A 23,091-nucleotide genomic window follows, 5' to 3' on the forward strand; every position below is an offset into this window, starting at 1 on the left:
TCTAGAATTGGGCAGTGGAATTACAATTTTGATTGGTGGAATTGCCCGTGTTACTCATTGTGAATATGGTTCAAAAATTTGAATGGATTTGGATGGTTATTTTCTGTCAAATCAATGATTGGATGGATGGGGACGGCTAGGGTTCTAGAAATCGCATCTGGACGGCCGCAGACCGTCCGCCAGGATGGCGCGGACAGTCCGGCCCCCTAGCGCGGACTCTGAGGCCCAATCATCAGCTGGGGGCAGCATTTCTATGGACACAGAGGATGCTCCACACACTCATCCAGATTATTCAATTGATGTCACAGGATGGACATATCCCAAGAGAAGATTCTCTATGGCTAAGTATTGCTCCAGGAGGACAGTTAATCAGTATGATCTGCCCCCTGATACAAACATTCAGTTTTTTCATACTCAGCTTCAGTTTGATGTCTTCTGGTAAACCCTAATGGACACAAACTTTCACAAGCATCAAGTTATTAATTGAAAATTTATGGTGGGTCAGTCAGTCATGGAGGGATTAATTCCTCAGTTCTAAGCATGTGGTCTCTATGACTTTATGGGCCAGAAGACAGACTTCAGTGAGACGGCTGTAAAACAGTTCCTGGTAACTGCTGAGATTAACATTGATGAGCAATCAATCACTTGGATGACTGGTTTAAAAGGTATACTGCCACCTTTGCTGAGTTTGCTACTGCAAACATTTTGGACTATGATATAATCTCAGATGGGATTGATTTGTATACTGAGGACAACTTTAAAAAATATGAGCAGTTCTATGAGCCAGTGAGGCTCGGCATTTTTAGAAGGTTTGGTGAGACTCCAGGACTGAGGCATCATCCTGCTCTCATTAACAAGATTGCCAGAGTAACAATTCTCCCAAAGAGTGGAGATAAGAGCAAGATCAGAGATAAGTTCTGGAACATCATCCACCATATCATGAATGGTGAGGTGATGAATGTAGTGCTATTTATGATGAGGCAATTGAATGACCTCAAGATGGACAAGAACCAGAACTTGGCATATGCTCCATACATCATGGCTCTCATTAAGGCTAAAATCAGATTTGAGGGGCGCTGTGTGATAGCTCACACTCCATTTAGGCGTTTCAAGAATGAGATTGGAATTCTCACCAGACATCTTACTCCTTTCCCAGATGATGAGGAAGAAGTTGTAGATGATGAAGAAGTTGCTCCTGAGGCTGATGCAGCTGAGCAGATGCCTCCTCCACCTTCTCCTCAGTCTGAGCAGTTCTGGCAGCCTGGTCCAGACTATTTTGATCCTTACTTCCAGCACATGGAACAATGGCTCCAGACACATATGGATGGTCGATTTCAGGGCATGTTGACCCATATGAACCAGCGCATGGATGCCATGCAGACTCACTTTGATGATAATTTTGATGGCCTGAACTCTGAGCTTACTGGGCTTCGCACTCATATCCAAGACATTGTTCATGATCCAATTATGAATAGAATGAACAACATGCAGCAGAGCTTTCAGGATAATATGGGGGCATTGTCAAGTCAGTTTGACAACATGTCCACAAATGAAAGCATCCAGGATATACGTCAGAGGCAACAGCAGCTCCAGCATGACTTCGGGCAGTTCTCCTCTGTCTTCGACACTTTCAGCACCCATTATTACAGCATGTACCAAGGTTTTAAAGTCGTCCGACTAATCGCGATTAGTCGGCCTTATCGCTAGAGGGAGCTCGATTAGGGTCTCTGACTCGACTAGAGCGACTAGGAAGCGATTAGTCGTCCTAGTCGCCGACTAATCGCGATTAGTCGTCCGACTACGTATAGTGGTCGACTAGTTTTGCCTGTTTTGGGCCACTAATCTAGTCTCTGGTACATGGGCCGACCGACCATCTGTACAACACAAACATTGTTTTGCCTTACTTGTACCAATACGGTACATGCATTACACAACGCACAGTCTCGCTCGCGCGTGCACCCTTCTCCAGTGCCGCCGCACACTTCTCCATCACTGCCCTCCTCTCCTGCCGCCCTGCTGTGCTCCGGCGGCCCTCTGCTCGAGCGTCAGCTGCGCCCGCTCCATCACGCGGCGACTATAGTCTGTAGAGGCCCCCCCTCCAGCGTTGTTTTGCAAAATATAAATAGCATATAGTATATGTATGTATGCAACACTATCTCTACTCTTCAAAACTTCCTCCACGATCTTATCAGACCCATTAGTTTCTGCCTTCCGCAGCTATCCTCCCGACCCACTAGGCCGCTACAACAATGTCCCTAGGACATCTCTTGATCTCGCATACCCAGTCAAGAAATCTTGGGTCCGCCACTGAATCATTGTGCTGCTGAAATCAGTGTATTGTTGTCCTGCTACAGCTAGTGTACTGTTATATTGCAGTCCTGCTACAACTTTATATATTGATATATACATATGGTCTTGTTATAGGTGGACGACTATAGGACGACTAGGAGTCGACTAGACTCGACTAATGGAGCAAATCGACGACTAATCACGATTAGTCACCTTATCGGTGCTCAGGCGACTAGAGTCGACTAGCCGACTTTAAAACCTTGGCATGTACCCTCCACCTAGTGATCAGTGAGACCCCTCCTTTGCGGCAATTGATGCCAAAGGGGAAGAGAAGAAGCTAAAGTTGGGGATGTCATAATCAGGGGAGCTCATGTGGACATTGAGACTTTGCATATGCATGTTTTATTATTTGAACTTTTTGTCTTATGCATTTTTTGAACTATGTCTTGTGTTTGTGGACAAATGTCTGGTGATATTTTGTGGATCGAACTATGTCTGTTAAATCTTATGTTTCTATTAGTTCGAATTATCCTGTGAATGGTTGATCGAGGAGCGATTAAATTTGCTGCGCTTATTTCACATAATACTTCTTGTATGCCTCGATGACCATGATTGTAGAAAAATCTACATCAAAACTCCGATCGATTATGTGTGTCATATCTTCAGCTAGAAATATCATGCACACATATAGGGGATCTATTCCTACACTCTGAGTTTTGTTGAGACTTATCTATCTCTCAGATGGAACTTCAAATCAAGATGTCTTTTGAAACTCATCTCTAAAATCCTTCTTATACCTAGGGTATGAGAAAGATTTGAAAATCAAAACCTCTCTTGGATAAAATGTGAAGTGTTGTCATCAATTACCAAAAAGGGGGAGATTATGAATCATCTAGGCCCCTTAGTGATGTTTTGGTAATTAATGACAACTATTTATGGACTAACAGTTCTTAGAGAAATAAGAATGCAGGTTGGACCACAGAGAACAGAAAATCTTGGAGACTTATAAGCATTGGTTGTGAATCAAGTGAAGGCAAAGGTATAACATAGGTTCTTGTTTTTTGCCGGTCTCCAGGAGTTTAGAGAAGACATTTGACCGGATTAGTAGGCTAGATGGTTGTACTATTAAGTGGGGTCAATAACTTTGGTCTGTGTAAAACTTAGTGCCTCATAGAGCATCAAGTGGTTGCATTTGCATGAGGTCTAACAACGCTTCCGGTTTCGAGAGTTAAAAAATCTTTTCGAAAGCGTGTCTGAAAAGTTGCTAAGTCATGGGGTTGGCGGACCGTCCGGGCCAAGTGGCCGGACCGTCCGCAATCTATCCCGAGGGGTCCGAAGTATGTTCACTTCGGACTGGTCCTGTATGTTTGTACTGCGGACCGTCCAGGCCTTGGGGTCGGACCGTCCGCAGTCCTGACCAGAGAGGGTCGCCCTCTGCACAGTCCCTGTATAATTGTGCGGATTGTCCGGCCGGGGTCGGCGGACGGTTTTTGGGCACTTGTACTACGGACTGTCCGGGGCCTGAGCCCGGACAGTACTAACTCCTAGGTCGCGGACCGTTCGGCCTTGTATGGTGGACAGTCCGCGTGTGTTATCTCATCGTGGTCAGAGCTCTGGTGCTCCATGTCGCCAGGTTTCGGACGGTCAGACCAAGGTTGGCGGACTGTCCGGACTTCGCTTTTTCTGACAGCTCTGACATATTTCAAACGGGAAATCTAGCCTTTACTTGTATGGCGGACCGTCCGGCCTAAGGGCACGGACCATCCGCGTGTGCGCAGAAGTTGTGCTAGTTGGACATAACGGTTAGAAATGTAAAGTGGGCTATAAATAAAAGGGGAGCTCGTGTGTGAGGGCTCTCTTAGCCATTCCTTGCACACTTTGAGCTCATTTGTGATCCTCCCACTCATTCTCTCACACTTCTTGCTTGAGATTGCATTCTAGTGAGAGATTGAAAGCTCCTAGTGCATTTGCATCCATTGGTGATTCTTGAGGCACTAGGTTTTACACAGACCAAAGTCATTGACCCCTCTTAATAGTACAACCATCTAGCCTACTAATCCGGTCAAATGTCTTCTCTAAACTCCTGGAGACTGGTAAAAACAAGAACATATGTTATACCTTTGCCTTCACTTGATCCACAACCAATGCTTATAAGTCTCCAAGATTTTCTGTTCTCTGTGGTCCAACCTGCATTCTTATTTCTCTAAGAACTGTTAGTCCATAAATAGTTGTCATTAATTATCAAAACATCACTGAGGGGCCTAGATGATTCACACTTGTGGCTCTCTATCAAGTCACAGTTCCTAGGGAACCGCACCACCCGTGCTCTCTACGCCGACCAAGAGTTCCACTCATTCTCCCAGGGCGACCTTCCCATTACCGAATATTGTCGTCGCTACAAAAAGCTTGTCGAGGATCTTCGCGACCTTGGCGAGCCCGTCTCCGACATAACTCTTGTCCTCAACATCATCCGAGGTCTTAATGAGCGCTTCCTTGTGCTGGGTCTGCATCTTCGCCGCACATACCCCCTGCCCAGTTTTCTGCAGGTCCGCGACGACCTTGCTCTTGAGGAGGTCACCATGGCGAAGGCTCCACCTGCTGCTGCCCTTGTTGCGCTCACTGCGCCAGGCAGCATGGGCAGCACCACTCCTACGCCCTCCACCGGCACTCCTCGTCATTCCCAGCTGCCAGCCCCCTCGCAACCCTCTGGGGGAGTCTCCGACAGCCGCTACAACTCCAACCAGCGCGGCAAGGGGGGCAAACGCAGCGGTGGTAGGCACTCCACCATCAGTCGCGCCGACGCTGGACCTTCCGCTGGCCAGGGTTCCCACTACAGCAACTACAACCCCTGGTCAGGGACTATCTACATGTGGTCGGGTCAGCGACCACCTACCGCGCCTCGCCCACCCCAAGGCGCACCCTCGTCTCCTCAGGCTCTGCTGGCCGAACCCCCTGGTCAGTGGACCAGACAGTGGGGTGTTCCCCCGGCCTCCTATGGGCCACCTCCCGGCTACGTCGGCCCACCCGCTCCCACTCCGATCTGGGATCAGCAGACCCTGGCTGCCAACTTCCAAATTGTTGCTCTTCAACAACCTGTTCAGCATGAGTGGCACTTCGACACTGGTGCCACCAGCCACATGACCTCTGACGCCGGTATCATCTCTCAAACCCATCCTTCTCGTCATATTCCTTCACATACTGTTGTCGATAATGGTCATCTCATTTCTGTCACTTCCACTGGCACCACTCACCTTCCACATAATATATCCCTTAATAATGTCGTTGTCTCACCATCCCTCATTAAGGATTTGATTTTTGTTTGTCAATTCACCATCGATAACAATTGTTCTGTTGAATTTGACTCGCTTGGTTGCTCTGTGAAGGATCTTCCTACTCGGCGCGAGATCCTCAGATGTGATAGCTCTAGGCCCCTATACCCCCTTCGGCTACCGGCTACCACCCTTCATGCATCAACATCTACTACGTCCCTGTGGCACCGGCGTCTTGGGGACCCTGGTCACGTTGTCTTATCACATCTAGCCCAGTCATCCGTCATTTCTTGTAATAAGAGTGCCACTGCTCCTTTATGTCATGCTTGTCAATTAGGACATCATGTTCGTCTTCCTTTTCATACATCCACCTCCAGGGCTACTAAAATTTTTCAATTAATACATTGTGATTTGTGGACCTCTCCTTTGACTAGTGTCTCGTCATAAATACTATCTTGCCATTTTAGATGATTACTCCCATTTTCTGTGGACATTCCCTTTGCGCCTCACATCCGACACCTTTTCCACCCTCACTACTTTCTTTGCCTATGTCCGCACCCAGTTCGGAATCACCATTCAGGGTATTCAGTGTGACAACGGCCGTGAGTTTGACAACCTACGTGCCCGCACATTTTTCTCCTCACACGGCATTCACCTTCGTATGTCATGCCCCTACACCTCCACCCAAAATGGCAAAGCCGAACGCATTATACGATCCATAAACAATGTCATTTGTTCCCTTCTTTTCCACGCTAGTGGTCCCCCTGCCTTTTGGGCCGCAGCTCTAGGCACTGCCACCTATCTCATAAACATCCTACCCACCAAAACCCTCAACCATTCCACGCCTCACTTCTATCTATTTGGTAAACATCCTTCATATGAGCATCTCCGTGTTTTTTGTTGCACTTGTTATCCCAACCTGTCAGCCACTGCCCCCCCCCCCACAAACTTTCCCCCCGCTCCACCCTCTGCGTTTTTCTCGGGTATTCCCCTCACCACAAGGGCTACCTTTGTCTCAATCGTCAATCCAATCACATAATCATCTCGCGCCACGTGGTCTTTGATGAAGCCTCTTTTCCCTTCTCCGAGGCTTCTTCCCCTCCCACACGTGCTGCACTTGATTTCCTAGACGTCTCACCTAACACGGTCTCAATTCCTTTTGAACTGTCACCGGTTTTTTCTTCAACAGGTACTGCTGCAACAAAGGACCATTCACCTGGCGAACCACCTGTGGCTGCCCCGGACTACTCACCACAGTCCCTTGGAGAGCCGCGTGAACTTCAGCAGGCTTCCTCACCTTCACCAGCAGTTTCGGCGCCTCATGCTGCTAGACCAGCAGCCCTGGCGCTCCCTGATGCTACAGGGACTCGTGTCGTGCAGCCGGCTCCACCAGCAGCTACCCCGGTTGCCCCCAGGGCGATCACCGTCGACCGTTTCTGTGGCCAAGTGTACTCTCGCCGTCGACCTCCTACCGCAACGTCTCCTTCACTTGCAGCCCAGGCGTCTGATGCTGCTGGGCCATCAGCCCGGCGCCTCCTGATGGTCCAAGAGCTACTCCAACTATCCCTGTCGGTGCTGTTGTTGTCCCCCCTGTGGTCAACCACCACCGTATGACCACTCAGGGCAAGCGTGGCCTTCGGTTCCCAGCTCTGTTTGAAGCTTCAGCACTGTCTCCAATTCCTCGCAGCTATCGCGCTGCTCTGGTCAATCCCCACTGGCGCGCTGCTATGGAACAGGAGTATGCAGCTCTGGTTGGAAACAACACCTGGGATCTCGTTCCTCGGCCACCTCACTCCAATGTTGTGACAGGCAAGTGGATATTCAAGCATAAGTTCAACGCCGATGGTTCTCTTGAGCGGTATAAGGCACGCTGGGTCCTTCGTGGGTTCACTCAACGCCCTGGCATCGACTTCTCTGAGACTTTTAGTCCTGTGTGTGGTCAAACCTGCTACAGTTCGGACAGTCCACTCATTGGCTCTTTCACGAGGATGGCCTATGCATCAGTTGGATGTCAATAAAGCTTTTCTTCACGGCACGTCTGAAACTGTCATCTGTGCTCAGCCCATTGGTTTCGAAGACTCCACTCATCCAGATTATGTATGTCGTCTCAACCGCTCTCTTTATGGACTCAAACAAGCCCCCCGTGCATGGTACAGCAGATTCGCTTCTCATCTTCTGCAGCTCGGTTTCATTGAGGCCAAAACAAATACGTCCATGTTTGTCTATCACTGACTCCTCCCTGCCAACACTACGGCGAATCATCAGTGCCCTCCAGCAAGAATTTCCTATGAAGGATCTTGGCAGACTTCACCATTTCCTCGGCATGCATGTTCAGCACTCTACCTCAGCCATCTATCTTTCCCAGCATCAGAACATGATTGAGATTCTTGAACGAGTTGGTATGAGTGATTGCAAGCCATGTACTACAATAGTTGATGTGACCCCAAGCTCCCCTCTGATGGCACTCCAGTTTCGGATCCCACTGATTACCGTAGTCTTGCAGGAGCTCTTCAGTACCTTACATTCACCCATCCAGACATTGCTTATGTTGTTCAGCAGGTTTGTCTCCACATGCATGATCCACGGGAACCACACTTGGCTGTCGTCAAACGCATCCTACGATACATCAGAGGCACTTTGCATCTGGGGCTATTTCTTCAACCAACTTCTCAAACTGAGTTGGTCGTTTACTCTGATGTCGATTGGGCGGACTGTCTGAACACCCGCAGATCCAGCTCTGGCTATGCTGTCTTCTTCGGCGACAACCTGGTCTCTTGGTCTTCCAAGCGCCAGAACACGATTTCTCGCTCCAGTGCTGAAGCCGAATACCGTGTTGTTGCTAATGTCGCTGGTGAGGCAACCTGGCTTCGACGGCTCTTGACTGAATTGCATGCTCCTCTGCCGAAGACGACCTTGGTATACTGTGACCACATCAGTTTTGTCTACATGTCCTCCAACCCCATTCAGCACCAGCGCACCAAACATGTAGAGATGGACATTCATTTCGTTCGGGAACATGTTGCTCTTGGCAATGTTCGTGTCCTACATGTACCGACAACTTCACAGTATGCTGACGTCTTCACCAAAGGTCTGTCGTCTTCGGTGTTCACTGATTTTCGGTCCAGCCTCAACGTCCGCTCAACGGATGTATCGACTGCAGGGGGATGTTAGACAGCAATATTCATTGCCTTGTATATAGGCGTGATGCCTGGCTTCCTTAAGCAGTCGGCCAGCCTTTTATAGCAGGTCAGGATAGAGAGAGATTTGGGGAAGAGTCTAGGATGGTAAGGATCAATTAGGGTCCTGATGTTTCCTTGTTTAGGATGTTTCCTTTTGCCTCTGGCTCTTCCCCTATATATGTAACAGCACTCTTCTCTATCAATACACACACAATTCATGCATTCTACTTCCCTTACACTACCATATAAGGCCCCTGCCCCCGCATGGTTACCCCTTTTCCTCACACCTTAGCACCTGACCCCGCCACTGCACGCCAAGCTCGCCGGTGCCGACGTCGTGTCAAACACCGCGGTGCCCGAAGGCCACCGTCCCTACCCGTAACGCCACCATTCACCGCCATCGAGTTTTGTCCCTAGGTGAGCTTTCTTCCAGTGAGCATTCTCCATCTCTTATTGTTTCTAGTTTGTGTGCCCTTCAATTCCGGTTTCTAGCCATGAGAAGTACAAAGAGACAGGAACATAGCCTTTTCAGGCTGTAGCTAATCAGAGAAGTAGAAAAAGAGAGTTGAGGCTTTAGAAGGTCCATAGAGTTCAATAGAGGACAAGCCAAGTATGACGAACATAGTAGTGCTTTGTTTGTTGTCTCTAGCCCGTGTGTGTGGGTGTGTGCTCTAGTAGGGTTGTTTTATACTCATTTCTTGTACATTTTCTATTTTAATGAAATAACAAGCAGCTCTCCTGTGTCATACAAGGAAAAAATGCACATAGCAGCAAATTTTTACAAACATATGTTTGCTTTTGAGAATAGGTGCACGACAAAACTGAGAAGATCCACAGGATATAGGCAGATGGCACAAACTTGTTAAAACATATTGTTCCTTGGTGTCACTCTCATGTGTGGTTTCGTTATAGCATTTTGATATGTGTGCTGCTACGTTCATCTATTCAGGCTAACATCATGTCCAAATTGTCGGTGACACTAACCTCCATAAAACATATTATCATATTATGGAAGAGTAATTTTACCTCTTTGATGCACTCAGGTCCATCAAATGATGCTTTACCCAATGCGGATGTCACTGGATACCAAACCTACAAAAAGATGAATCAATAATAGTATAATACTAGAGTTTTTAACATAAACATAAATGTGCTACGCAAGATATACCAAGAATAGATGATGCAAAGAAAAATAAATTTACACAGTGCTTGAAAATGTAGCTTTCTCAGGGTAATTGAACAAATTGTCAAACTATTGAATGTACATTTTATCATAAGATATTATGCTTTAGCAGAAACAAGCATTGTAAAGTAGATTATGAATGTACATATCATAAGCAACTACTACTCCGATAAGTGACCATTATGCCTTCCTTGTCCTCTCACTCTGCCCCCATGGTAAGCGAGCCTCACCTCGCTGCCGCCACCACTGGTAAACCCCTTCCTCCCTTGTCAATTGTCCCCATGTCCTCTACTGTCCCTGATCTGTTCACACCCCACATCCATGGCCTTAGGCCGGTGCAGCCAACGCTGTCGGTGTTTAGAGCCCGACCGCGCACCCGGGGTTACCCCTCGAGGTGCTTTTGGGTAGAACGGTGTTGTTGACTGTAACTCAATGGTTCGTGCAAGACGCACGAGAGACGGTATACGATTTTCTACAGGTTCGGGCCGCTTTGAGATGCGTATGTCCTACTTCCTGGTGTGGATCTTTATGTGGTGGGTTACAAGGGGAATCTCCAGTATGGAGAAAGCTAGTTAGCTAAGTAGATGGTCGATGGATGACTTGGAAATGATGGGGTACCCCTAGGCCTTATATATCTGACCGTGGGGTACTACATGCGTGTATGATAACGATGTATACCTAAGTAATAGTGAACCGACTAATCTTATCTTCCTACAATCTTGCCGACTTATCCTCATTTGGTTCCGACGTCCAGGGGTGTCGCGTGGGAGAATCGGATCAAAGCTGTGGATAACGTTTAAATCCAACGAGCCACCTGGGCCCGAGTCTGCTCATTCCCTGCGTCGACCCATTCTGCCAGCAGTTCTCCCCTGGCCCACGAAGGGACGGCCTCGCGAGTCAACAGGCCCAAAGCCTTTCGCAAGGCCTTCTTGCCTTCTAGTGGACCCGGGGGATATCCGTCCCCCCACAAACGCCAAACTCAAACCCTGCAAACACCATCTTAGATCCATCATGGTCAGCTCCCACACAACTGCTTCCGCTGAGTGTGAGTGCAGGTTAGCTACTCGACTCTCTTGCTCCCTAACCGGAATCGTGGACCCCATTCCTAAACAAGTCCAGTTGTAACATCCTGTCCACTCCTAGACTTCTGGCAGCACTCTAGGATCATAGATCGTCCCCATAGACCAGCACGAGTCTTTTATGCGCACTTTGTCCTCACTCATACGCACCCGAGAAGACTTTTCGGTCGGTCACCCATCCTAAGATTTCTCTAGGTCAAGCACGTTTAACCCAGAGGTTCTTTCGAAGTAGGCTTCCAAAAGATGCACCTTGTTGGTATGAGTATTCTATCAATTATACTAAGGCTTGGGATAGGATATCACAATCCACCCCCCCTAGAAAACTGACGTCCTCGTTGGTCAACCCCAAGTCAGGAACCTCCCATCTTGGTCACGTCTGTGTCTAGTGTCGTCATATGTCATGCCATGTGACCACTCCAAGCCCATATGCGCCATGCGCCATATGCCCGAACCCCTAGCCCACACACGCTCGTGAAACCGAGGGGTGGCTATGATACAATCATCAAAAACTTTAGCCTAGGAAATCTTGCCTCAAATCCACCTTTACTACCACCCCACTCAACCCTGCACCTCTCATCCCCCTCTTAGGGCTTGGGTAACCTTCGTTGGCTCTAGGGAAGCTGCTATTGTGGTCGTGGAATCCCCGGCTGACCAGGTCCAGGTGTCACACCACTTGATTAGTACATAGACGCCAACTACATGATCAAGGCCCAATTAATGATAGTCTCAAGCCAAAGTGGAGTTGAAGTCCAATGTATTCTCGAGTCTGATTCGGACCACAGTAGTGGACCTCACAAAATCGGATGCCCAGGCCACATACGGACTCCGTTTTGGATGTTTTAGATACCTTTCGAAAGCTAACGAGATAAGCTTTCCAACCCAACTGGTCCCACGTCAAAATATTCTCGGAGCTGACGGAAATCGTCGTAACAAGATGACTAAAGGCCTTGTACACCCTAGGGTTGCTCAGCCACCGCCTAAGTTCAGGATGACTCAAATTTAAGAGGGGAGGATGATGAGGACATCACTCCCATACTTATAATGGATCGATAACACGAGCACGTGTACGACAACTGAATCTCCAGATTCGTTCTAACCTAGTCAATTATGTTTTATAGCTTATGTTTGGTGTCATGCATGTTTTGATGATAAGGAAACCATGGAGAGGACCAGCAAGTACTTGGGAAACGCCAAGATGTCAAGGAGAAGCTAGGACATTCACAACAAGAGGAAGCCAAGTCTAACACAACTTCGTCTCCACCTCGGAGTCCAAGACCAGTATGCACTAAAACGAACGTCCAGAATGCATCCGAACTCCGTTTAGGTCAGGCTTTATATGGATGGAAAGCTAAGGAAATAAACTTTCCAACCCAACTGGAACCGACTCAAAATTCCTTCGGAGTCAGGGGGAAACATCGAAACAAGTCAGCGTCCAGATTCTGTTTTGGTGATGCGACACCGTCTTTTGGGTTGTTAGCCCATGTATCGTGTTGGAGCCCATTAGGGGTACGTCCAGGGAACTTGCACGCCCCTAAACCCTATTTTATCAGCAGTCGCCGCCACCATTAGGGTTGGGTTTTGCTTAGATTCATTCTGTCGTCGAACAGTGTCGTCGTTCATAGGTTTGTAAGACCCTACCTCGTGATCAATACATTTGTTCTTGATTGCGCTTGCAGGGATAAGCCTTCATGGTGAGGTCACTCGTGTGTCACGGGTGTAACCAACAGAGCAGTGGTGTATTGATTGCGACGATTCGTTCGCTCGAAGCCTTGGACCATCAATGTCGAGATCTCCACCCAATCAAGTTATCTTACCTCACAGAAGATCGGGCCTCGCTCTCTATCAAGTGGTGTCAAGATTCAGGTTGCCAGTGAGGTATAATCCTACCTTTAGATTCGTTTTGTTCGTCCCATAACACACAAAAAAGCCAAAAAACCAAACATTCTATCATAACCTAAAAAACTATTAGTGTATCCTGAACTACAACCTTCGTCTTAGCCTTTGCACAATTTGGTTTTAGATTCTACCATATTGAGTTTGTGTCCTAGGTCAAGGTCTTGTTTTTTTTCTCGAAAAGGCTAGAAAGGGCCCCGGGTATAGGCACTCCTTACGGAGGCCAGAAACAAGCATACACAAAAATATCCATAAGTGACCTCAAAAAATAAATACCCCCAACCACAAACCCTAAACATTAGGGCTAGGAGCAGCCAAAAAGGATAGACCCTTGGATCCTGCAACTTGCCATATCTCTCTTTCCTCATTTGTAGACTCTAGAAGAGTGAGATTGGGCGAAACTCCATCAAACACCACTCTGCATATGCTTCCAGAATCCAGATCATCCATGCTCCTGGGATAATGAGAGAGGCCAAGCCTTTCCTCACTAGACCAGAGACAATAGCTGAAACTCTCGCCCACCATTGCAGAAAATTAGAGTCACCATGCTAAGGGGCTAAGCTATGAAGGCCAAACCTTCTTAGAATGGTGTACCAGAATACCCTAGAGAAGACACAGGAGACCAGAAGGTGATTGATGGTCTCAGGTTCTTGGTCACAAAGGGGGCATCTAGCAGCATGACTCATGCCTCTATTTGCATGTCTGTCACCAGTCCAGCACCTGTTCATGGCCACCAACCACAAAAAGAACCTACATTTAGGAGGGGCCCAAGATTTTGACCTTTTTGTAGTGATCAAAGGAGCATGATCCAACAAAGAGGCCCTTATAGGCAGCACTTGCAAATTAGTGACCATCAGGAGCGATAGAAAAGATGTGCTTATCTTCAATGTTAGGATGCAGCACCACATCTGCGAGAGAATTCCACAGGAATAGATAATATGTCAGAATTCCCCAGGAGCCCACATATGATATCTCTTCTTTTTGCCCAAAACTCAACTGTTGCATAACTTCAATCAAGAAGGGCCAAGAACGAAATCGAAGGTTTTTGTTATATTTAACTTGAAAAATAATCTAGCCAAATTCTTTTGGTGGAAGAACCTTGATGTTTGCTGGACAAGCATGAAATTGTCCTAAATAAACCTCCCTTTAATGAAGGCACTTTGAATTGGAGAGACCATGTCATTCAATCTACTAGCCAGCCTATTGGCGAGAATCTTGGTGACCAATCTGGCACTTTGAATATTATATTGATTTGCATGCACCAATTCAAACCAAAAGTTTAAGTTGATTAGGGAAAGACGGGCAAATCACTTATACTCCTACAGTGCCTAGCAATGTGCACCCAGAGGAGCATGGTGTCCGCCATGGCACCCAACCAGTGTACGAGTCCTAGGGCTTGACTGAGTCATTGTGACCAGGAGAGTTATAGACGTTGTCAAGCTAGGTGTCGTCGAAGTCGATGTAGAAGAGGCACACGCAACGATGCCCACGAATGAATTTCTCTTCATAGGTAAAACAAAGGCCTTGGCGTCGTCGATCGACCCCTGCTACTAACTGGTGTGGGCAGGTCTATAAACAGTGCACCCCACCTATTCCACCAGTCCCTCCAACTGGTCAGTTCAGTTCGATCTATGGGCATCAGCATTGGTCAACCTACTCAATGCACATCTCCTTCACCTGTCAACCCCTTGGCGCCCCTTGCTCCTCCATGGTGTCCCATGCAGTGCGCACTCATTTTGACGCCTTTATTCATCTTTCGTGTTGACTCTGCAAGTGAATATCTCTCTGATGCTCTTCATTAGGTACCCTTTGAGCAAGGGACTCTTGCCCGTTTTTTATGTTCTGGCGCTCATGCTCATAATGGTGTGACTAAGCACAAGCATCGTCATCTTCTTGAGATTGTGTGTTCTTATGATTGCCTCTTCAATTCCTCACTTTGGGGCTGAAGTTGTTTCTAGGGCCAATTACTTGACTAACATTCAGCCTTCCTCAACTCTTCAGGGAGGGATTTCTTCTGAGCGTCTTTGAGGCAAGATCTCTGACTATTCAAGTCTGCGTTTGTTTGGCTATGTGTTATTCCCACCTCGTGAGAGCACTAAGTTGACTACTCCAGTCGATTGAGTGGGTTTTCCATTAGTATAGTGCTGAGCACAAGGGATATCGTTGTTGGGAATTGGGATCCAATTGCAATAAGGATCTCTAGGGATGTTGCCTTTGATGAGACTTGTCCTTTACATCCTCATCCTTCTTCTGATGCTTCATCGACATCCTTGGTTGCTCCCCTCTCTTTCTGTTCTTCCCATATGCTCATGCTCCTACTGTACCTTCCTCACGCTTATAGCAACCCTTGATGGAGTCCTTACCTACTTCAGTTGTGCCTTCTTCAGTGGTACCTCCCTTGGTGTCTTCTTTAGAGTCTCCTTTCTTGATTCCTGAGTCCTGACCTCACTAGGAAGCCTCTAGTGACACACGTCTTCACTCGACGGGTTGTAGATTCTTCTGGTATGCCATCTTCCTCTGAAGAGTTGTATTTTGTTGTTGAGTCATCTTCCTCTGATGATTCACCTTCATATGATGAGACATCTCCTATTGAGCTAGTCGCTTCTTCTAATTCTTCACCACAACCGATTCTTAGATGGAGTCATCGCTTTCGTTAAACATCTAACAGGTACCCTTCTTTGGGTTTTGTTGCTACCGTTATTTCTGAGGTGACCTCTTACTATGATGTTATTCTTCATCAAGAATGGCATCATGCTTTGGCTAAGAAGATTGTTGCTCTTGCATACCGGCACATGGGAATTTGTTCCTTGTCCACCACATGTCTATTCTATCACATGTAAGTGGGTCTATAAGTTTAAGACCCACTCTAGTGGCTCTCTTGAGCATTATAGGGATCGCTTAGTCGCCCGTGGCTTCCAACAGGAAAATGGTCATGACTATGATGAGACTTTTTGCATGTTGCTCACATGACCATTATTCGCACTCTTCTTATTGTGGCCTCTGTTCGTGAGTGGTCTATCTCTCAAATTGATGTCAAGAATGCCTTTCTTAAAGGTGAGTCTGAGTTGCTTGAAGAGGTCTACATGCAGCCACCGCCTAGATATTTTGTCCCTACGAGCATGGTTTGTCGCCTATGGCGCTGTCTTTATGGCTTCAAACAAGCTCCTAGTGCTTGGTTTCAGTGCTTTGCGTATGTGATCATTGCGCCTAGTTTCTCTACTAGTATTATCCTGCGCTTTTTTGCATACTTTGTCTTGTGGTCACACTCTTCTTTTCTATGTTGACGATATGATCATAAGAGATGATCTTGAGTACATAGCCTTTGTTAAGGCACGTCTTAGTGAGCAGTCTCTCATGTCTGACCTTGGTTCTCTTCGTTATTTTCTTGGGAGTTCTTCTCTTCATCTAAGGGCTTTTACCTGTGTCAAGAGAATTATATTCAGGATCTCGGTTGAGCTTCTCAGTAAACAGTTGAGACTTCTATGTAACTCAATGTTCACATCCTCGTGCCATGGATGGTGAACCTCTTGAGGATCCTACCTGTTATCGACACATTATAGGGAGTCTTGTTTACCTTGGTGTCACTCGTCCTAAAGTTTCACATTTTGTATATATTCTAAGTTAGTTTGTTTCCACTCCCACCCAACTCCACTACAGTCACTTGCTTTGGGACTATATCTAGATGCATGTTCTTTTCACATTCTATCTCTTTACAGCTCTAAGCTCATTGTGATGCTACTTGGGCTAGTGATTCCTTTCATCGATCTATTTCTGTCTATTGTGTTTTTCTCGGTGGTTCCCTCATTGCATGGAAGACTAAGAAGCGGGTAGTGGTTTCTTGTACGAGTGCAGAGGCTGAGTTGTGTGCTACGGCTCTTGTGACTACACAGGTTACTTGGTTATAGCGGTTGCTTGGTAATGGTGGTTGCTTGAGGATTTTGATGTTTCCGTTTCTATGCTGACTCCTTTTTTGTCTTCCAGGTGATATTAGTATTACGTCGTACGTGTGATCCGGTCAAGTATGAGCTTACTAAGCATATAAGTGTTAATGTTTATTACACGCGTGCACAAGTTCAGGACGATATGATTGATCTTTGCTATGTGCCTTCAAAGCCCTAGTTGGCTGATTTTCTTCACGAAGACGCTGATCAGACCTGAGCATAGGTTTTACGTCCAAACTCAATGTGTTTGTGTTATGGATCCTAGTTCATAACGGGATAAACAATGCCGGGAAGATAGCCAGGCGGAGTCGGCTTGGGGGACTAGACTATTAGATAGATTCGGAACTAATTCTTCTTCATTGATTGCTTCCTTCCTTAAGGAGATACAACCCATCCTTATATAGATAGGAAGACTTAGCCCCCAAGTAATTAACTCAATCTTATCTAATCTAATCCTAAGTAACTAACTCAATCTTATCTAATATAATCCTAAGTAACTAACTCAATCTTATCTAATCTAATCCCAAATAACTAACTCAATCTTATCTAATCTAATCCCAAGTAACTAACTAAATCTTATCTAATCTAATCTTTATCCACTAATCCTAACCTGAGCCTATCCCTATGGGCCTCCATGCCTTGGGCTGCCACCCCATGACAGTTTGATCCACCTTAAGTTTGAGAGGGGTATTAAATGCATGTGTCCTTGTTGTATTCGGCCTCATATCTAGAGTCCTTGTTGTACATGGTCTCTATTCTATATTGTTGTATATATTCGGGCTGAGTATCCTCACGTTGAATATAGCAATCCATAACAGATGCTATGCATGACATGGACTTACCAGATCAGCTCCTTCGTAAGGTGCAGTAATTTCTTCAAGTTTTACAGAAACATCATTTAACCAAGCATCAACATAGTCCTTACTGCCTAAGATAACAGGCATTCTATCTGCCAGAAAATATCACACTCAGTTACTTGCTAGCCAATTAAAAAATAAACATGAAGGTAGACTTGCTGCACCAGCCAGTTGCACAAAAGCATATTCTGTAAAAATATACTCCCTCCATTCCAAAATAGTATTCGTTTTATCTCTTATTTTTATGTCTATATTCAACTAGATGATAATGAATGTAGATACATATATATAACATATACACCAAGTATTGTATGAATCTACTAAAAAGACAAAACAAATTTTATTTTGGTACAGAGGGAGTATTATTATACCAATCTATGACAAGCCATAGACAATTGTATATTCAATATAAATTAAAGTTATCTTTTTTTCTCGAATGGGCATGAGAGCTGCGCATCTTTCGTATATTAGAGAAGAAGAGGTCATACAAACACGAAACAAAAGAAAATAAAAAGAAAAAACCTTGCCAAAGCAAGGCCAATATAAATTCAAGTTATCAAAACAGCTACTACTGTACTACAACACATGCTGCAAAAATGCTAACAAAAGAAAATATGATAATGCATTCATGACACCATAGTATTAGAACTGTGCAGAAGAATGAAAAATGTGTAGAACAGCTAGTATATTATGAACAAATGATGGTGAACAAAAGAAATTAGGCGTAACGCATACTTCGAGCAATTACATTCAGCATGCTTCTTATTGACAAGGTACCTACCCAGTTTCCTGGTATCTTGAAGAGTATGCATGAGTGTTTGACTCACCATAAACAATGCAAATTGTACAGCCATAAAGAAGCAACATCACTAATCAGGAAACATGCTATTGTCATGAGATTTAACTGAACGCTGAAGTCTTTCCATGCCGCAAACAATAAAGGTGCATGGAACCAGCAAGACTAAAGCATTTACAAATTATAATCCACTAATCCTGCTAAATTATGCAATTCTGTGCATAAGAGGATAACTTAATAGAATCAAAAAGAAAAGGAAAACAGGTGCATCGAGTTGAATATGGCTAAAGCATGAGTGGTCATAAATAATTTTGAAGATGTTCAGAAACAGTGGAGATAAGAGATCACTAACCATGAAGCCAATTTAGAGAAGTTGAGGCATGTGTAGTCAAAATAGTGAATGTATGGGTGATCTCTCCTGAGGTAAAGAGTAGGTCATACTGAATTATCAGGAAGGGAGAGTAACATAATTTGATTGTTTCAAACATGGCATGAACAAACTTCTTTGAACAGTATGATCAAAAAAAAGTTAGGCATGTGTATGCAGTAACCTAGAGGCGGGCCCAGGGGGGTTTCATGGGTATTCATTGAATACCCAAGTTTTTGGTGATCTATAGTAATTTGTCAATAATGTATTACACAAAATAGTGTTAGAGCATTAATTTCTTTAATCTTTTGAATTTTTGAATACCCAATCTCAAATGTCTGGGCCCGCGTAACCTAGCAAGCAGAGCACCATATGCTGCAAGCACTTGCTGGACCAAATTTAAAGTAATTCGTGAAGACTGGTAATTATTACAGTTTTCATGATATAAACTAAATCTTAAAAGGCAATAGAATGGAGGCTATTGACGCAAGCACTGTGTTCACAAATGTGTGCCCCTGCATGTCCATCCTGCATTGCATCTATGTATGCTGGTCCTACACATGTCCAACAGTGCAGTGCTCAAAAACATTTTGCTTTCCTGTTTAGCACTGCCCACTTCTTTTGGCCCATTGTGCTGCCATCTTCCTTCGAGAAGTTTGGGCCAAGTATTTCTGTCATAGCTGTGTTGCTAGTCGGCTCGGAGCCTTGGACAGTGTGTTTATCTCAACTCTCAAGCATAAAAATCTGTAAGTGTGAACTGCTTTGTTCAAGAAAAAGTGTGCACAGTTTCACATGCAATATGTATCCAAAGTTCTTCACTATTTCGTAAATGATTAAGTAGGTACAGGAATAAAAACAGATCACAAAACTACAAGAAAATATCAAACCTAAGTATCAAGAACATAACAAGATATTGAGAGCCACAACTCCTCATGTTCGAGAACCACAACTCCTATGATTGAAGGCACAATAATAACTGAATAAAATAGGATGGGTATAGCATGATTTGCTCCATCAAAAACAATAAACTTGATATTCAAAAAATGCTAGTATCAAATCCATCCTTGACAAGTGACATACATGCAGAATAAAAACATATTGACTAAATCACCCAAACCACTCGGCCTTCAAATAACCCCCAAAGAGTTGGATATATAAATAAGTAAATAAATGTTTTAAAAAAGTAAGAATATAATTATCGCAATAAGTAAGCATCCTAAGTCCTAACCTTCTGAATTTGTCCATGCATCATACAAGGCTGCAAAGACAAGAGGCCTATGATCTTGGAAATGTATGTAGTATGGCTGTTTTTTTGATCCATTCTTTTTCCACTCATAAAACCTAAATCCATAACAAAATTCAACCCATGATCAGTAAAAAAAATGTACTCAACAGACTTTCTTCTTCCAAGGAAGTTACTGAATATCCAATTGCAAACTGCAACAAAATCATAAACGGGGCAAAGTAAACTGTTATCCATTTACAATTGGAGGGTTTAAAGTACAATGTATAAACAATAGCACATTGTGTAAGTGAACCAGAATCATATTTTCCATGTAGGCAAGAGCGATATGCAAGAACTTGTCCTAGGATGTCAGGTCCCCAAACTCTTTAAATGCATTTTTAGGTCCTCGAACTTGTCTTTGTGTCATTGTGTGTCATCTAGATCCCAAACTTCTGAAATGTTGGTGTTGGACTTCTGATCGTCTAGTCAAGCGGGGGCTGCCCCATCAGCCGGCATGTCCTTTGTGACCAGGAAACAATCAACCACATTCTCTCCTCCTGTGTGCTGGTGAGGGAAGCATGGACTCGAATTCTGCAGGGGTTGAACTTAAATGTCATCTTACCACCTAATTCTACAAGCCGTTTTCGTTCTTGGTGGTCTGAAGCTGTCAATCGCCTCCCTAAAGATCTTCGGAAGGGTTTCAACTCTCTAGTCATCCTAGTCACTTGGGAGATTTGGAAGCATAGAAATGCTTGTGTGTTTGATGATTTTAGGCCTCAAATGCAATCTATCCTTGCCTCGGTGGCTGCAGAGGGACAGCTGTGGTGTATGGTGGGTGCCTCTGGCCTTCGGGAGCTCTTGCTGAGATGTGCTCCTGGTCTTTAGATGGCAGATAGTGGGCAGTAGGTGTGGTGTTGTGTGTGTGAGAAAGAGAGAGGGTTTGCTTGAGAGGGCGTTTGCCCTCTTCTTGTACCTCTGTGTTTTTCTCTCTTAATGAAATGACACGCAACTCTGCTACGTAGTTCAAAAAAATAGGTCCCAGAACTTGCTTATGATACAAGATTGAAGCATTTTTTATAAAAAAACATACTAAAGCTGATCATATTAACATAAATTATTCATACAATGGCATGCATTAGTTATTGGACAGAAGTACAAATGGAGCCAGCTGTTCCAGGAAATATCAGAAACATCCGAGACAGCAATACCAGTCAGACATGTGACAATGTTAGCATGAATGCAATGGCTTTGAAAGATATTCATGTCTTCTTAGGATTGAACATACATATGGTGGTATCCTGGTTTAGGATGTATTCATAGCAGGCCAGAGTGAAACTATGTCAATAGCCCTTACTATTCTAGACCCAGTACTGCTTTGGAGTCAACAAGAATAGTTAACTGCCTTTGTACCATATAAACTATGAAGTTATCCCACCAAAGTCCATAGCCTATGTCCCCGTTCCAATATCCTTACTCCCTTGCAGTGTGTACACAGTATTTTATCTACACACAGAGGACTGAAGATCTGGCATGGCATAAATAGAAGTCGCAAAACTCAAAATCAACCATAATTACATACCCTTCTACTGCAACAAGGCACCTATTTTTTTGAATTAGTCGACGGAATGAAACCTTTTCTTTTACGGACTCTGATCTGGCATTGAACTGCATGAAAAAGAAAACCATTAACTCAACTAATTCCAAAAAAAGGAAAGGACTAATTCCTGAATTAAAAAATAGATTCATGGAATACAAATAAAGCACCATAAGGCTGACTCCAACGGAGTACCTATAAGAGCACCTAAACTCATTATAGATATCTAAACGACACCAAACCATCTCCAACAGGGTATCTATAGCCGATACCCATTTTAGATGCGACGTGGGAGAATATCCAAATATGGATGACCATCTCCTGAAACCCGGTTGAATATCTTTTTTGGGTACCCGGTTGGACACTGCAACAGTTTCCATTTTTGCATATTGTTGTTGGAGTTAGCCTAACACATCTCAGTCACACAGATATTACAAATGTGGACATATGATTCGACATGAATCATGTCTTCTACATTTTGTTTGTCATTTTTATTTTTTTGTCTGCATACTGCAACCAGCAATCGACTATTTGCTGCTTCCACATTTTTATTTTTAACTTTTGGCCATATTGTTCTCTTTTGTTTTCTAAGTTCTAACCGAACTTGCATGGATACTTTTTCCTAGACATCTTCATCCCAAATCTACCACCATCGCCAGCATTTTGCATCCCAAGCGTTAAAATCTCTTAATTGCTTACACAACAGCAACATTGCAGCTGCAAAGACGATGCGGTCACCTATACAGAGACTGATCAGTATAGGTCAAAATCAAATAGTCACATATCACATTGTTTCCCAGTATTTACTTGCCGGCAGTCAATAGCCAAGAGGCCTGCATTCAATCAAGTGAACATTTGTGGGGGAAAAAGAGAGATCAAAATATTCGTTAAAGCAGAGGAAACTAAAAAGGGGTATGTCAATTCATAGGGACAAGTCGATTCATGGTTGCAATGCTCTTCCAAAATTACAGAACCTACCCAACCAATTACTAGCAGCACAACGCTAATATTAAAATCAAGAAGAAAAATACATTAGAATGCCAAGCTAGAATTCTTCCGGTAACATAATCCCACTGCAAACGATTTAAGGTATATGGTTTGATATCTATGTGCCCAAGCTTTGATGAATTAATGTTCAGGTGTAAGAACAAGAATAGATACTACAAATATAGAAACGTAGCAGCAGATCCACACACCATCCTGAAATAGTCGGGTTTCTCGGCCTTGCCGGTGAAGCTGGGCACCAGCCCCCACTTCATGCACTGGATCACCGGCCCCTCCCCATCCGAACCTCCTCCTCCGTGGGCGCAACCTGGTAGTGCCCGCATGGCGCCCACAGGCAGGTACGCCCCAGGCAACACATTGTACGACGGCCGGAACCTGCGCCCCACACAGCCAAGGGCAGTGAAAGCTGAACGC

General features: G+C 44.8%; 1 protein-coding gene across 2 annotated transcripts in view; it reads right to left on the reverse strand.

Moving 5' to 3' along the window:
- The window catches only part of LOC100277594 (uncharacterized), a 45,598-nt gene that overhangs the window by 22,234 nt on the left and 273 nt on the right, over positions 1-23,091 (reverse strand). The window contains exons 2-7 of one of the 2 annotated variants that reach the window (NM_001151111.2): positions 22,869-23,052; positions 21,658-21,743; positions 20,082-20,194; positions 18,839-18,904; positions 17,676-17,782; positions 9,764-9,829 (exon numbers count right to left, since the gene is read on the reverse strand). In NM_001151111.2, coding sequence (NP_001144583.2) covers positions 9,764-9,829; positions 17,676-17,782; positions 18,839-18,904; positions 20,082-20,194; positions 21,658-21,743; positions 22,869-23,052 — 622 coding nt within the window. The remainder of the gene's footprint in view (positions 1-9,763; positions 9,830-17,675; positions 17,783-18,838; positions 18,905-20,081; positions 20,195-21,657; positions 21,744-22,868; positions 23,053-23,091) is intronic. The other variant, XM_008669480.3, reaches the window with a different exon arrangement.

The sequence above is a fragment of the Zea mays genome, chromosome 2, assembly GCF_902167145.1.
Source record: "Zea mays cultivar B73 chromosome 2, Zm-B73-REFERENCE-NAM-5.0, whole genome shotgun sequence".
Classification (NCBI taxonomy): Eukaryota; Viridiplantae; Streptophyta; class Magnoliopsida; order Poales; family Poaceae; genus Zea; species Zea mays.